The sequence below is a fragment of the Phyllopteryx taeniolatus genome, chromosome 19 (genome assembly GCF_024500385.1).
Source record: "Phyllopteryx taeniolatus isolate TA_2022b chromosome 19, UOR_Ptae_1.2, whole genome shotgun sequence".
Classification (NCBI taxonomy): Eukaryota; Metazoa; Chordata; class Actinopteri; order Syngnathiformes; family Syngnathidae; genus Phyllopteryx; species Phyllopteryx taeniolatus.
Window position 1 is genome coordinate 1822475 of NC_084520.1, and position 16871 is coordinate 1839345.

The 16871-nt window shown below is 42.1% G+C and overlaps 1 protein-coding gene across 2 annotated transcripts in view; it reads left to right on the top strand.

The window, feature by feature from the left end:
* ryr2a (ryanodine receptor 2a (cardiac)) overlaps nt 1-16871 on the top strand; it is a 325067-nt gene that overhangs the window by 226581 nt on the left and 81615 nt on the right. Inside the window, exons 78-89 of one of the 2 annotated variants that reach the window (XM_061755631.1) lie at nt 3324-3383; nt 3558-3692; nt 4976-5088; nt 5207-5303; nt 7854-7960; nt 8051-8102; nt 9039-9089; nt 9166-9265; nt 9525-9604; nt 9687-9763; nt 9927-10000; nt 10386-10406. In XM_061755631.1, the coding sequence (XP_061611615.1) occupies nt 3324-3383; nt 3558-3692; nt 4976-5088; nt 5207-5303; nt 7854-7960; nt 8051-8102; nt 9039-9089; nt 9166-9265; nt 9525-9604; nt 9687-9763; nt 9927-10000; nt 10386-10406 (967 nt within the window). The remainder of the gene's footprint in view (nt 1-3323; nt 3384-3557; nt 3693-4975; nt 5089-5206; nt 5304-7853; nt 7961-8050; nt 8103-9038; nt 9090-9165; nt 9266-9524; nt 9605-9686; nt 9764-9926; nt 10001-10385; nt 10407-16871) is intronic. The other variant, XM_061755632.1, reaches the window with a different exon arrangement.

A 16871-nucleotide genomic window follows, 5' to 3' on the forward strand; every position in this document is an offset into this window, starting at 1 on the left:
GGTTCTCAAAGGTGCATGGGAGTTCACCCAACCAGTTTACATGTGTTTTGTGGATTTGGAGAAGGCGTTCGATTGTGTCCCTCGGGGAGTCCTGTGGGGGCGAGGGGGGGGGGGGGGGTGCTCTGGGAGAATGGGGTACTGGACTCCCTGATAGGGGCTGTTCGGTCCTTGTACGAGGGAATGGAACAAGAGATCGACAGGCAGCTCGGTGTAGCGTCTGCAGTGATGCGGACTTTGTATCGGTCCGTTGTGGTAAAGAAGGAGCTAAGCCGAAATGCGAACCTCTCAATTTACCGGTCGGTCTACATTCCTACCCTCACCTATGGTCACGAGCTGTGGGTCGTGAACGAAAGAACAAGATCCCGGATACAAGTGGCCGAAATGAGTTTCTTCCGCAGGGTGTCCGGGCTCTCCCTTAGAGATAGGGTGAGAAACTTGGTCATCTGGGAGGGGCTCAGATTCGAGCTGCTGATCCTCCTCATTGAGAGGAGCCAAATGAGGTGGCTCGGGCATCTGCTTAGGATGCCTCCCGGACGCTTCCCTGATGAGGGACCCGACCTTGGATAAGCGGAGGAAAATGGATGGACGGATGGATGGCTCGCATTTCTATTGTAATTCATTTAAAAATAAACATTGCATCTTCAATTCATAAATAGGGGTTAAAAATCAACATACGTTCTCTTGGGGATTGAACACAGGTTATCCCAAATGTCAGAAAAGCACAGACCTTTTGTAACCTTATGAATAAAATATGAGTATCTCATCTCAGAGGAAAGGAATATTTCAAAACATTTTGGCAAATATATAGCTCCATTAAAGAGGATATAAGTTGTTTATAAGGTCACGTTTTGACTGAACACTTTTGGAAATGTAGTATATACAGTATAACAATTACATAAAAAATAAACAAAGACAAACTCATTATCATATATATATATATTTTTTTTTTACAGTCTCACCTGCAACTGGCTGAGTTCTTTAAAAAAAATAGCGTATGTCCATCTATTGAAAAGCAAAGATTTGCAAATAGTGTTTCATCAGGAGTTCTGTCGTAAACTAGTATTTAACCAGATTTAGCACATGTAGTTATGGCAATGAAAGTGACCTGATGCTGCCAGCGTTTTTTTTGTAAACTGAAAATAAACATCCACACTGCAAAAACTGAAAGTCTTAAAAAAACAAGTTTCACTTGTTTGAAGCTAATTTTTATTTCAAATAATAAGACAACAAGTTTGGTTTTCAGTTCAGTTTTTTTTTTTTTTATATACTCCACTGGCAATTTTTTTTTTTTACGTGATACGTATAATTAGTTTTGACTCGAAATAAAATATTCTAAATAAAATATGTCAACTTTTTCTGCCCCAAACACCACACATGAACACCCCCTAGCTTGGCATACGATACTTCACAAAGACATTTCATATCGTATCAGATACTTCTTCTTCTTCGTCTATACACTGGGCAAAAACTCTTTGCTAGCAATAGCGCCAAGTGCCTAATTAGCCTATTAACTAATAGCTACGCAGTACGCACCATTACAAGCCCCTGCCGAGTCAGTGCTCACACACAACATCGAGCAATTCAAGAGAAGGCACTGAAGCATTGCCGTGTGGTCGACTGTTATTTCATAGATTGTGTCAGGGTTGTAAATCAAGCAATCAAGTGTTAATACAGCTGGACATGTGTGTAGCGGTTCTGACCATAAATATGAAAACTATACGCCAGCACACTGTAGCAGCCCGGTTAACCGATGTGCAGTTGGGTAGTAACGTGCTACATTTACTCCGTTACATTTACTCAAGTAAGATTTTCCATAAACTGTACTTGTCAGAGTACTTTAAATGCACTGTACTTTTTACTTTTACTTGAGTATTTATGTGAAGAAGGAGCAATACCTTTACTCTGTTACAATGATCGACATGCCGTTCGCTACTTTTATTTATTCATTCTTGTGTGTACGCGTCCATTATTAGACTCCATCTTTGACTTCAATCACTAATGTCATCCATCCATCCATCCATTATCTGAGCCGCTTATCCTCACAAGGGTCGCGGGAGCGCTGGAGCCTATCCCAGCTATCATTGGGCAGGAGGCCCTGAACTGGTTGCCAGCCAACTGCAGGGCACATATAAACAAACAACCATTCGCACTCACATTCACACCTACGGGCAATTTAGAGTCTTCAATGAACCTACCATACATGTTTTTGGGATGTGGGCGGAAACCGGAGTGTCCGGAGAAAACCCACGCAGGCACGGGGAGAACATGCAAACACAGGTGGGCCTGGGGATTGAACCCTGGTCCTCAGAACTGTGAGGCAGACACTCTAACCAGTCGTCCACCGTGCCACCTCACTACTGTCATTTGACTCCAATTCACCAATCAGACGAGGGTTGACTGCCTTGTGTCGTAGTCTGATACGTGACTATGTACGTAGCCTTCACGAGCCAATCAAAATGATTCATTTTTCATAATCAGTCACCTGACCACATAGCCTTCGCGAGGCAATCATAATCACTCATTTTGTGGGGAAGATTATTTTACAGACTCCAAAAAAACAAGCTTAAATTGTGACTGCCCAAACTTGGATATTTCAGCCTACTTCTAACTTGAGAAAACACCTTGCGGTAAGTTGCAGATGTTTCTATTGTTGTTTTGGCAGTGGATATGGCAAAATTAGCACACAATCAATAAGTCTGTTCAGCAAACAGCTTCTTCATGAAGTTATTTAAGCGAATAAAGCAAATAATGTTTCTGTAGGGCCCAATGTATGTGTTGTTGGTTTTTGGGCAATTAAAAATTGACATGGTGACAGGTGTGCGTCGACTCCCATATATTATTACTTTATTTTATTTAATGTTCATGCTCTGATTTAAAAAAAAAATAATAATAATCAGAAGCTACTCGCAAATTAGTAGGTTTTTACATTGAGTACTTTTTTTATTCTTACTCAAGTAAATATTTGGATGACTACTTTTTACTTTTACTTGAATCATATGATTCTAAAGTAACAATATGAGTACAATATTTGGCTACTTTACCCACCTCTGCCGATGTGTCTACGTGGCAGGTCAATGTTCCCCTCAAAGGCAATGCACGGACATTGAAATGAAGTCCTTACTTTTTCATGAGGTTGACCTTTTTGTCAATGTCAGAGCATGTTCTATCGCCACAGAACATTCCCCATAACCCCTGGGCTTGAGCCCACCCAAAATAGGGCTGGCCTCACCACTGGTCTGAAGCCATGCCTTTGCAATGACAAAATTACAAATTACACAGTGCTTGGACCTTCCGTTTGAAAGGATACAATGTTATGTTTACAGAAAGATACTGAGAATGAAGTGCGGCAAGTCATTAGAAACAACCTGCATCTACAAGGAAAGGTAAAATCAATTTACAGTGAGTTCATAAAATGATGAAGCAGAGGCTAAATTTGTCCTGAGTCTTTATTGTAAAACTATAACCACCAAAACTATTTACTCAAAAATGCTGTGATGGATACACTTTGCATTATTTCGATAATGTGGTATGTTGTGTTTGTGTGCGTGCATCTAAAGTTGCAGGACCCTGCTATTAGGTGGCAAAGGGCCTTGTACAGAGACATTCTAAATAACTGTGATGACACCCCTGACCCCGAGAAGAATGTGGAAAGAGTTCTGGACATTGCTCATGTCCTCTTCCACCTCGACCAGGTAATAGCTAATGTTGAGGCTTACAGTTGAGGATGAAACATTATGAAAATGTAATGTCACAATTTCAGTTCCACAATCGTCACGGTTATTGATATTGTCATGGTATTGCTAAAAGTTAACTTTTTTATTATTATGTTTGTATTTCTATTCTAGTTACAGATACATGCATCTAAGTACTGCAGTTTTGTTTTGAATGTTAGAAATGGGGGTGGTGGAATGTAGCTGAAAGGCAGGTGGTCAAGCAGGCAAGACAAGGCAGTAGTGCAGGGGAAGCTCCTGAAAAATTTAATACAGGCAACATGACGTGGGACTATGGAAGCGTTATACCAGAAAAAAGAAATAAAACTCAGTATCACATTTAACTTGAAGTTCACGTCTTAACGCGATAAATTTCACGTTATGTGATGAATTAAGTGTGACGTTATAACATGATAAAGTTCACATTAAAACGAGATACATTTCACGTTACAATCTGGCAGATTTCACCTTTTAAGGTGATAAGTTTCACCCAATAATGCTGCAAAATAAATAAAAAATGCCTAGTCTCACTATTCCTGAAAATATATTGTGTGTGATAATCTGGAACAGTGCATTTTAATTTTATTATTTTTATCATTGGGAGGTTTGTTAAAAAAATATTTGAATTATAGTCTGACAGTTGACGACTTGAAAATTAGGATGACTGTCAATTGCATCAACTATTTAGGAAAATCCGAGAAAAACATCATTTGCATAATAATTTGGAACGCAGTGTATTGTTTTTAAAAGATGGCCGAAGATAGAAAATACATTCAATATTGTTTCCTTGAGGCACAAACAATCCACAGAAAGGATTATTTTTCTTCTAAAGAGCTTCAATGACCATCATTCATCATTCATCATCATAATGACCATCATTACGGGCAGCCGTGGCCCAATGGTTAAGATCATCGCCTGCCACCGTGGGGGACCTAGGTTCAAAACCCCGACTGGACCATCCGCCAACATCCCCCGGACTCACGGCTGTGGTGTCCTTGAGCAAGACACTGATACCCCGAAATGCTCCCCGGGCGCTTCAGCTGCCCCCTGCTCCAGTGTGTTCCACTAACATGTGTATGTGTTCACTGTGATGGGTTAAATGCAGAGAACAAATTTCGTGTGCATGCATGCATGTTCATGACAATAAAAGATGATTCTTCTTCTTCTTCTTCTTCTTCTTCTTCAAGTGACCTGTTCTCACCCATTTTTCTGCAAACATACTGTACATTGAACTGTAAGACCTCTGAATCGTGGTGTATTTTCAGGTGGAGCATCCCCAGCACAGTAAAAAGGCTGTGTGGCACAAATTACTGTCCAAACAGAGAAAGAGAGCTGTAGTTGCTTGCTTTAGGATGGCTCCTCTCTACAATCTGCCCAGGTGAATTATATCCACACTAGCGCACAGAGTCGTCATGTACATTGTAAATATTTATATCAGCCATATTATTATATTGCATGGAAATGATTGAGTCTATGCATGATCTCCTCCAATCTAGGCATCGGGCTGTCAACTTGTTCCTCCAGGGCTATGAAAAATCCTGGATTGAGGCAGAAGAACATTTCTTTGAGGATAAACTAATAGAGGATCTTGCTGTAAGTTCACACAGCATGCAGTTGCAGTTTTACCACAAGAGTAGGCCTGTCACGATAATTACTATATTGACTTATCGTTCGATAAATACAATGGACACAATCGTTTTTCCGGACTCGATAATTTATCATTGTTGTGGTGAGCTGGGTGTGCGGATCACACAGTGAGTCGACAGAGTTGGACGGCTGTCTCAATCGCCGTTAGTGGGGTCATGGAACGCCAGCGGACCGGTACACTCTTGCCGGTGTTGGCTCTATCCAGTACTCCACAGCCTTGCTCCATGTGCAGTGCGTAGATTCACACAATAGGGACACTTAAGGGAACGTTAACTGTTGTTGCAAGCTAACAAGCTAGCTTGCCAGCTAATGAGCGAGCGAGTTAAGGAGCTAAACAGCTTGCTCCGCTGCGGCAATGTCGTTTAAAACATCAGCGCTTCGCTCTGCGTTGTTGTGTGTTAGTCTCCAATTAACACAAATATGGAAACGTTAACTGTTTACTGTATTCAGCATAACCTCAGTGGCACACATACAACTAGTCGGTGACTACAGTGAACATCAGCGTATATTTGATTTACAGCAGACCAACCACACAGTAGCCGGGTTTACATGGAGAATGTTTTTGTCATGGAAATCATTTTGACTGAAGATCTCTGGTCAACTGTTTACATGTGACGGGATCTATTTTGATCGGGTGTATACATGTTATGCGCTACATTAAAAATCAGAACAGGTTGCAAATGTCACGTCATTCATCAAAATGGAGGTCTGTCGTTTATTCAGCACAGTAGTTGGGATTGTTTTTTTACATACATTGAATATGCTTGCTAAAAACAACTTATAAGATCTCCGTCACATACGAGCTGCGTCAGGAGCCGCCATATTTATGCCGTGCGTAAATGATGACATTGCCGCGCATTTCCGTTGAGACAAAGCATGCGCGTCTCTATTCCGAATGGCTACAATTTATTTCTGATCGGTTTGGCAAAAGGAATATTCCACCGTCTGTGAAACCGAATGAAACGCCTTTCGGATTTGGCCTGTTTATTCTGATTGTTGTTTATATTGAACATTTTCATTGAGTTTGGGCTTCTAAACCGAATTATAATCGGAAAAGAAGGCTCCATGTAAACAAGGCTAGTCTTGCAGCTCTTTATTCTTTATTTCAGACCCAGAGGGATCCATATGACAGAGTAAAGAAAAAAAAATAGAGAAACAAGGAAGAAAAATAGTATGGGAGTACGGGAGTATGGGGTACCGAACCCCCTGATACGGGCTGTTTGGTCCCTGTACGACCGGTGTCAGAGTTTGATCTGCGTTGCCGACTCGTTTCCGGTGAGGGTTGGACTCCGCCAAGGCTGCACTTTGTCACCGATTCAGTTCATAACTTTTATGGACAGAATTTCAAGGCACAGCCGAGGCGTAGAGGGGGTCCGGTTTGGTGGCCTCAGTATTGCATCTCTGCTCTTTGCCGATGATGTGGTTCTGTTGGCTTCATCAAGCCGTGAACTCCAACGTCATCTGGGAGGATCTCAGAGTAGAGCCACCGTTGCTCCTCCACATCGAGAGGAGCCAGATGGGGTGGCTGGGGCATCTGATTCGGATGCCACCCGGACGCCTCCCCGGTGAGGTGTTCCGGGCACATCCCACCGGGAGGAGACCCCGGGACGACCCAGGGCACGCTGGAGAGACTACGTCTCTCGGCTGGCCTGGGAAAACCTCGAAATCCCACCGGAAGAGCTGGATGAAGTGGCTGGGGAGAGGAAGTCTGGGCGTCCCTGCTAAAGCTACTGTCCCCGCGAACCGACCTCGGATAAGCGGTAGAAAATGGATGGATGGATGGAAGGAAAATATAATTATAACAACAACAACAATAATAACAACAATACTGATTTAAAAGCAAAAAAAAAATGAATAAAAAATAATAAGGGTGGGCCTTATTTTTCATGATTTGAGAGACGTTAAAAATATTATTGTTTGTCATGATAGTTTTGGGGAAAATATCGTCTTCAATTTTTTTTTTATCGTGACAGGTCTACAGAAGAACATTTAAAATTTAGCTAATTCTGTCTCTGGCATATCATATCATGACTAGAGTTTAAAGGAGCCATACTATGCATTTTTTGTCACAATTTAAAACAGTTTCCTTGTGTCTTAAAAACATGTCTGTGAAATGCTTTTGTCAATATTCCCAAAGGATCAAGAAATATAGCATATTTTACATAACGCTATTTCTTGTTTTGCTAAAAATGGAGGTCCTTTCTCATGCAAGTGAGCCAGGGCTCACCGCACCACATATACTGCCGGGTCAGTGGCGAGCACGACTTTTGTTACCGCGATTACCGAGGGAAGCACCAGCAGGCAACTGATCGGCGAATCGCTGACTCTTGGTCATGGGAAACTGGGAACTGTTTTAAATTATGAAAGAAAAAAAATTTGTTCTTCAACAAATTAGTAAAAAAAAAAAAAAAAAAAGGGGTGAATTAATATGATTAAAAATGTGAATGTATTTCTGTCATGTTCTTAAAATTAACAAGTGCTGAAAATGTACTTCAGAAATCCGGCGAACAAGAGGCATTCGAGGAGATGGAGGGAGTGAAACACATCGACCCACTACATCAGCTCATCCAGCTTTTCAGTCGAACAGCCCTTATAGAGAAGTGGTGGGTTGCACTAATGTTGCCTGTCCGAACAAGGTTTTTTGTTTTGTTTTTTGTATTGTTTCTGAATCAAATATTTGTTGACTGTTGTAGTAAACTGGATGAAGATCATCTCTACATGGCTTACGCTGATATCATGGCCAAGGTACCTGTCAAATATTTGTTTTAAATCCGGTTAATTCCTATACTGGTACTTTCCGTGTAATTTGATCAATAACGGTAAAGACACGTTAAAGGAAAAACAAATCTAATTTTGCAATTCTGGCCACCTTAGTTTTACGTGGGTAAATTTCTCCCATGCTGAAACTGTCATGAACGGGACGATTCGATTTATAAAAATCGTATGAGGTGCACGAGTTACGTGTTGCCCCTGCAAACTGCGGATGAGTGCATAAATGATCCTAGCTACTCATTAAACCCGTTACACATTTGTCTTTATACAGTACAATTGTAATAACGGTAAAGACGTGTAAAGGTTCTAGCACGTCCACAAATTCATCGATATTCATTCATATCTCAGCAATAACACCATTTATTTTGCTGTCTGCTATGGTGTGAATGCAAAATGACTGCCTCATCCTGGCACTTCAACTCACAGATCCCTCTAGTGTATTGCAACAACATTATAAGGCTCTCGCCAGTGGCATTAACCGCAAAGACAGCTCGAATGACAAAGAAGGACGATTTGTAAAAGAACCAAAACAAATAAGAACTATGAAGACACTAAGATGAATTTGTGTTAGTTTGCATGGAAAATGCATAAAACCCTATATATCCCAAAAATGTAATTAAGCATCATCAAAAAACGTTGCAAATCATGAAATTTCATTTCAGACATTTTGGCATTAAAGGTTTGACAAATATTATTTTAAAATATTTGTTCTTCTTCCTAGAAACACTTATGACCTTTTGATGATTAACTACTGTCAATAAATCAAATACTCCTCTCAGTAGTTTCTCAAGGAAATTCAGTGGGCCATGTCTTTACTGTTATTGATCAAATGATATGAAAAAGACCCACATATTAACTCTACACGATTTATTCATTTGGGTTCTTTTTAACTCTTGTCTCTTTACCCAGAGCTGCCATGATGAAGAAGATGAAGATGGGGAGGAAGTGAAAAGTTTTGAAGTAGATTTTCTTTATCATTTGACATTTGATGTTATTTCCAGACAAACATGTCCCACCCCTCATTTTCATGACTTAGGAGAAGGAGATGGAAAAGCAGAAGCTGTTATACCAGCAGGAAAGGCTTCATGATCGTGGCGCTGCTGAGATGGTACTTCAGACCATTAGTGCAAGCAAAGGTAAGGGTTTTTCATTTGCATTCTTCTTCATTTGATTTCAAGGTGAATATGTGAACAATTAAACAAACAGTAGCCTAATAAATCAAAACTGCAACTGCCTCCACCAATGCGAAACAATTGTGATCCGGCACAAAATGATTCATATCTACGCCTTGATATCAAGATTCGTGGGGATCAAGGAGGTCTTCCACTGCACTGGAATCTAACACATGCAAAAGGTGTCTTTGTAAAAAGAGTCTATGTGATTCCTTTGAACCAGGTGAAATGGGCTCCATGGTGGCCTCAACTCTAAAATTGGGCATTGCAATTCTCAATGGAGGAAACTCTACAGTACAACTGGTACCATCAGCATTGTCTATTCTCGCCATACACAGCATTTTAAATGTCAAAAATACAACTAGATTGTCTGCTCTTTGGACAGAAAATGCTGGATTATCTGAAGAACAGAAAGGATGTGGGTTTCTTTCAGAGTCTTGCTGGCCTCATGGAGTCATGCAGGTAAACATTTGTAGCGTGGAACTATGTAAAAAGTTAATATCTACTGGGAGCTAGAATTACATTAAAATGGCTATTAACATTAGGAATGACCACCTGACTGCTCCTATGAATTGGTCTGCTGGTTTTGTCTTTCACTTTTACAAAATTAAACTCTCTTTCTCAGTGTTCTAGATCTAAATGCATTTGAGAGACAGAACAAAGCAGAAGGCCTGGGAATGATAACCGAGGAGGGATCAGGTAAACCATATTCCCTTTCAATAAATCAGAAAATACTGTATATTTTATGTTGCAATAACACCTTTTGCATTAATTGTGACATTCAGTTTTTTTCGGTAGGAGTCTATGAGCATGCAATCTTGTCTTGCAGAAATGCTCCAAATCTGTCAGACTGTAAGGGCGTCTCTTGTACACAGACCCCACATATTTATGATTGATTTAAAGGACACATGTTATATATATTTTTCACAATTCAGAACAGGTCCCAGTTATTTTAATAACATGGCTGTGAAATAATTTTGTAAAAATACCCCAAGGATTAAGAATTACAACACACCAGTGTATGTGCTTTAAACTACTTCTCTGCCTCCCTGTCATCATTTCTCACATCTTTTTGCTTGGCCAGTCAACTCAGTCTTGGTTTTTGGTGAGTTTACACTTAGTTTCACACTGTTTGAAACCCTACGTTTTTTTGTTGTTGTTGTTGTTGTTCATTTAACATAGCAGCCCTGGGATTGGCTGGCAACCAGTTCAGGGTGTTCCCCGCCTCTCGCCCAAAGATAGCTGGGATGGGCTCCAGCACACCCGTGAGCCTAATGAGGATAAGCGGTACAGAAAATGGATGTAACGTAACAGAATATATCCTGGACTAACAACACACTTTTACAATATGGAAATTGTACAATTAGACGAGTCCAGGTAGTGGTTATAAGCACATGGCTCCCTCTCAGGATTTGCGCAGTATCTGGCACATTCAAGATACCGCTATTAAGAGTACATTAGTTACTTTCCCGGTGTCCACGCACATCCTCACGCCCTCATTTGTAAACCCAAAGTCATTGGCTGTTGTTGTTTGAGTAAGTGACCTGGCTATTGTGGTGATGTTTATGTGTTGTAAAATTGTAAAATACCCATTGGGTTCACCAAGACGTTGACTCTCTCAACGTCGACTCTCTCTTGAATAATCACCCAACTGAAACTGTTGTAATTTCTTTTAAGGAGACATATGAATTTTTCACAAATGAATTTGCTGGTGGCACGGTGGACAACTGGTTAGAGCGTCTGCCTCACAGTTCGGAGGCTTGTGTGGAGTTTACGTTCTCCCCGTGCCTGCGTGGGTTTTCTCCGGGCACTGCGGTGTCCTCCCACATCCCAAAAACATGCATGATAGGTTATTTGAAGACTCTAAATTGCCCGTAGGTGTGAATGTGAGTGCGAATGGTTGTTTGTTTATATTTGCCCTGCGATTGGCTGGCAACCAGTTCAGGGTGTACCCCGCCTCTTGTCCGATGAGAGCTGGGATAAGCTCCAGCGCTCCCGCGACCCTTGTGGGGATAAGCGGCTCAGCTAATGGATGGATGGATGGATGGATGGATGGATGAATTTGCTCTCCTCAAAATGGATCAACTCAACTTAATTTATAGAGCACGTTAAAAACAATCACAGCAGCACACAAAGTGCTGTTCATGATGTAAAACTAAAACAAAAAAAAAATGTTAAACGTAAGACAATTGAAATAATAAATTAATAGAATGTTAAAAACAATAAAAGCAATAATACATTCAAATTGTGCAGTGTCTCATACGGAGTTAAAAGCCACCAAATAAAAATGGGTTTTAAAGGAACTTTTAAAAATGGGCAAAGAGGTGCCTTACCTAATGTTCGGAGGGAGGTCATTCCAAAGAGAAGGACCAGCAACAGAAAAAGCTCTATCCCCTCTGAGCCTTGGCTTTGTCCTCGGTACCTTCAGGAGAGTGGTCACCTGACCTTAGGCACTGGGCAGGAGCGTAGGAGTGGAGTAGCTCCAGTGGGACGAGACAATTTTAAGATTTTAAAAACAAACAAAACAATCTTAAAATTGACTCTAAAATGCACAAGAAGCCAGTGAAGGGAGGCCAGAATCGGAGTTATGTGCTCCACTTAGGAAGCGAGCAGCAGCATTTTGAGCCAACTGGAAACGTTTGAGGGAAGACTGTCTGATTCCAAAATAAAGTGCATTAAAGTAATCCAGCCGAGATGCAAGGAAGAATGTTTCAAAGTGCTGTTGCGAAAGAAGAGGATCAAGAAATATACTTTGGGCCCCGCCTTTGTCTCCCCTCTTTTGGCACCCTTGCTCGTCCTTGCTCACAACGGGCGCTTAACATGGGCTTACTTTGGCGGGCTATGACCGTTTTTGGGTGGCTGCTGGCTCCTGCATTGGGTCCTGTTGATGGGTGGTGCCCCCATGCTCTCCGGGGGTGGTGGAACACAGAACCCTGCGGCACACACTTTTGAACAGATATATCGGAGCATACATCTTATCAAATGCACTGCGACCGACTGCTAAGTTAGCTAGAAAACCAAACAACAGCTTCTTCGGAGAGCCCAGAGCTGACAAGTCTTAAGTTTTAACACAACATGGTCGACTTTGTCAAAAGCTTCGGACAAATCAATAAAAAGTTTAGCACAATGTCGTTTCTTGTCAAGTGCTACACAAAGGTCATTTACCATTTCAGCGGAGCTGTGACAGTGCTATGCCCTTTTCTTATACCTGATTGGTAAGGTGATGAAATATAATCGGTGTATAAAAACTCCTTTAGCTGATCACTCAAAAGAGATTCAAGGATTTTCACTAATGCTGACAAATTTGATATAGGTCTATAGTTCAAAATAGTAGGGTCAACCCCTTGCAATAACAGGAGGGCAAAGGCATACTTCCAAATTCTTGGAATTTCCTTAGTAAACACTGTAAGGTTAAAAAGATATGCAGGTGGCTCTGCTCTAAAATGCCTTGCTAGCTTCAAGTAATAAGGATCCAACAAATCTTGTCCTGTAGGTTATTTAGGATCTAGAATTTTTAAGGCCTTATGAACATCCTTCACAGAAAAAGGCAGCGAATTGAAAGACTGGCCACTGTTGCCAGTATACAATGATGCATCAGTACTGGGTTTCACAGGTATAGAGCGAGCTGAATCAAACAGAGATCCAGAAGCAAAATGTTTGTTCGAACAATTCAGTAACTCAATTTTATCATGAATAGCAACAGCATCATACATAACAACCACACTCTTTCTCCTCTCTTCAGACACCTTCTCTAAAATCCTGTTGAGCAATCTTGTGGGAAATATCCACTGCCATCTCCCCTAGGCATTGTCATACCTCCACCGATATGTCAAGACCAACACCCTTTCCACTCTTCATCCTCCTCACTTCATCCATTCTAATGTCTTACCTCCTGTGTCACAGTATCGACTTCCGTTGTCCTCCTTTCAATTTCCTCATTCATTAACTGAAGGTGCTCTTTCAATCTACTTGCAACCCTTTCCTCACTCGGTATGTTTCCATCTCTATCTTTAATCACATTAACCTGCTGCAAGGGTGGACTGGTATACGGAGAGACTGGGGATAGCCCCGGCGGGCCGATGGGCCGGTGGGCGAAGAAAACGAAGAAACAAATGAAACAGAAAGGTGGAGAGAAAAAAACGGAGTGTGCATACAGCTGCCCAGTCATTTGAGTAAGAAAAATGACCTTCCATCTGATTGGCCGTGTGCATGTCTGTGTGCGTATGAAATGTGGGGACTAACGTACACGGAGCTAAATTTTCTAACGTCAAGCCGGCAGCTGCAGTTATAGAAAATTTAGTGGTATAAATGGAATGAGTTCCAAAGCCTAATGCCAATGCGATGATGTGGGAGCATTTTGGATTCAAGCCAGATGAACGGGGCCATCCCGCTAAAACCAACGAGCTGTAATGTAAAATTTTTATGCAGTTGCAACAAAGACAACACAAAACAAAATCAATTTCAAACACAACCATCTCACCCAATTTCTTAAGCTAGGAACAAAATATACGGTGGGACAGCTCTTGTTTCCCGTCAGCTTGGAATTAGGGAACCCTTTTCCCATGCCCTCGTACATGTCCTGTATTATTCTAATACTACTCTGTCACTTCAGACTTATGCATGCAGTACCACAGTTCCTCTCTGGGTACTCTGTCATAGGCTTTCTCTAGATCTACAAAGACACAATGACCTTCTCTGTACAGGCTGCAGTGGTCCAGTGTTTTGGAAGCTCCTCCTGTCCACAGAGAGCCTGTCTCCTCTTCCCGAACAGCTGCACAACACTCGTCCTGTCTCAGCTTCCACCACATGGTTCTCTGCTCTGCCTTTTTTTCCTAATCTTCCTCCCCACCACCAGAGTCATCTTAAACACCACCACTGCTGTCTAGCCACACTCTCCCCTCCGACTACCTTACAGTCGGTAACCTCCTTCAGATTACATCGTCTGCACAAGATGTAATCCACTTGCGTTCTTCTACCTCGCTCTTGTAGGTCACCCTATGTTCCTGCCTCTTCTGGAAAAAGTGTTCACTACAGCCATTTGCATCCTTTTTGTAAAGTCTACCACCATCTGTCCCTCCAAGTTCCTTTCCTGTATTCCATACTTACCCACCTGGACACACAATATATCAGCCTTTCTCCTAATCATCATGTCAACCAACTCCCGAGATTTTCCTGTCGTAGTCCCAACATTCAAAGTCTCCACATTCAGTTCTAGGCGCTGTGCTTTCCTCTTCTCTTTCTGCCGAAGAACCCGCTTTCCACCTCTTCTTCTGCTTCGACTTCGACCCACAGTAGCTGAATTTCCACCGGCGCCCTGCACATTGACAGCGGTGGCGGACGTTGTTAACCCAGGCCACGACCGATCCAGTATGGAATTCTTTGGATGAACGTTTTAAGCCTGATGCCCTGCCTGACGCAACCCTCTGCATTTATCCGGGCTTGGGACTGGCCTACAGTTTGCATTGGCTTGTGCCTTCAAAGGGCTGCATTGAATACGGCGCACGTATGCTCACATTATATCCAGTATAGTGTTACTATTGTAAAGAGATGTAGCTATTGAACATGTTGACAAAAGAGCATGTAAACAAAAGCTGCAGACTTTTAAAAAGTCTTACAAATCTTGAATCAAAACAGGTTGCTTTGATCAACTTGTTTTTATTGTTGCTACTTGGCACTTTTTCTTCATCAACTGAAAGGTTGATTGACAGTATATTGCCTGCGTAACGGACATGCTCTCGCCAGACGGCACCATGACCCTTCAGAATACGAGACATAGAGGTTTTTCGTCACTTTGTCTGTCCTGAAGTTTTACACATCTAAAAATAGACGTTGTGTCCCTTTTACGAGATAAAATAATTAGATTTTAACACTTCGACTTCAAATCATGCTAAACAGGAAATAACGCAGGTGTCGTTTCCGGCTCATTCTTTTCTCCTAAATTAATAATGTTTTTATCCAAACCAATATCCGTTACATAGTGGTGCAGGCCCATGTGAGGCGATACCAGGTTTTCTCCAACCCAAACACACAAAATTCACAATATTTTGCAATATATCTTGGTAGCGTAGTAGTCATCTTGGATGTGGCACGAAGCAGCATGCCTGTTGTTAAAATTAATGAAAATTTAATGAAATCTAACAGGAATCTACAGGGGTACAATGCAGAGAAAAGCATAACAAAGGACAGACAAACATTGGTAAAGGAGGCTGAACTCGTGATGTGAGAATGGAATGAGCATGCGCGGTCATAGTGCGAAAGTTGTGAATCTCTGACTGTTATTTCTTTAACCCAAATATGCACTCATTTGTATCTAGTCACAGCATGTTGGACTTACATTGTGTAGACCAATTCAGGCAAGCGGGTCGACTTTCTGGGTGGTTGGCAAGAGAGCTCATGAGGGATGGTTTGAAGAAAAGAAGGAAAAAGACGCACTTCAGGTGCGGGATGACCGGAACATTTGCAGTGGTGTTGTTAGTCACGCGGTCAGGGAAAAACTCGCACAGCAATTCCTCCCCAACGGAGCCTCATCCGTAAACTGCCCCACACCCAAAAGGGATTTGGGGAGTTGTTTGGTGCTCCTTGCGGTCCATGCTTGGCAGCGCGGCGGGAAAGTTGGTGTCTCTCACGCTCAGTCACCTTGTGGTGAGAGGTGGGGCTCCTGGGCTGAACTAGGTTTTCAGCCAGTTGAAAAAATGAGAGAGAGAGACAGAGAGAGAGTCAGAGCAGAGCCAAGGACAACCGAGCTCGGCCTTTTATGCGCCTCAGGGACCCAGGCCGGCCCCCTTTGACCAAACGGAAGGCAGACCGTGTCTTTAGAATCGCATGCCATTTTAGGATGATTTGTGGTTTAAAACCAGTGGAATAACATAACATTAATTCCCAACTAATGCACTGTTTGCACGCACCATTTATTCTATGCAATGAGTGTTTCAACCTTATGTAGTGGCTAATAACACTTACTGTTTGTTTCACAGTTCTGTGTTCGTCTTGAGATAAACACAAGCGTATTTGGTTGGCAAACAAATTTGACCAGCAGACATTCAAAGTCGGAGAAATACAATCACTTGTGGTGCGGTGGTAGGCACTGGGAGCATTCATGCGAAGTTCTGAAAATGCCACGCAACATTCAGTGAAGCTGGTCCCGAGTGTTTTCTCCATTGGCAGTGACCCTCCACTGCCAGTGGGTGTCGCTGGACTCCATCAATTCTCCCAGAGATCTTGGGTTACATTTCAAAGGGCAAATGGTCCTTTGAACTTTTGTCTTAGTGGATGGTCAAACGTTTTGGGTCGGTATCTTGAGCCCTGCAGAAAAAGGGAGGCTTCTGATGACTGGGAGCCCAGGTTTCTGGGGTAACTGTTAATTAATTTAAAGTCTGGGTGAGAAGCCAGGTTCTCTTGTCTCTGCTTTTGATGAGCTCCTTCAGACTGGCTGGTAATTCATTTCGCGTCCATTTGAAATAAACCAGGCATCCCCGTGACTGTCTGTCTGGGCAGGGGAGCGGAGACAGGGTAGCAGGCCTAGTACGAGATTGGGGGTCATGGTGACATCTGCCAAGAGCATGTCCGTTAT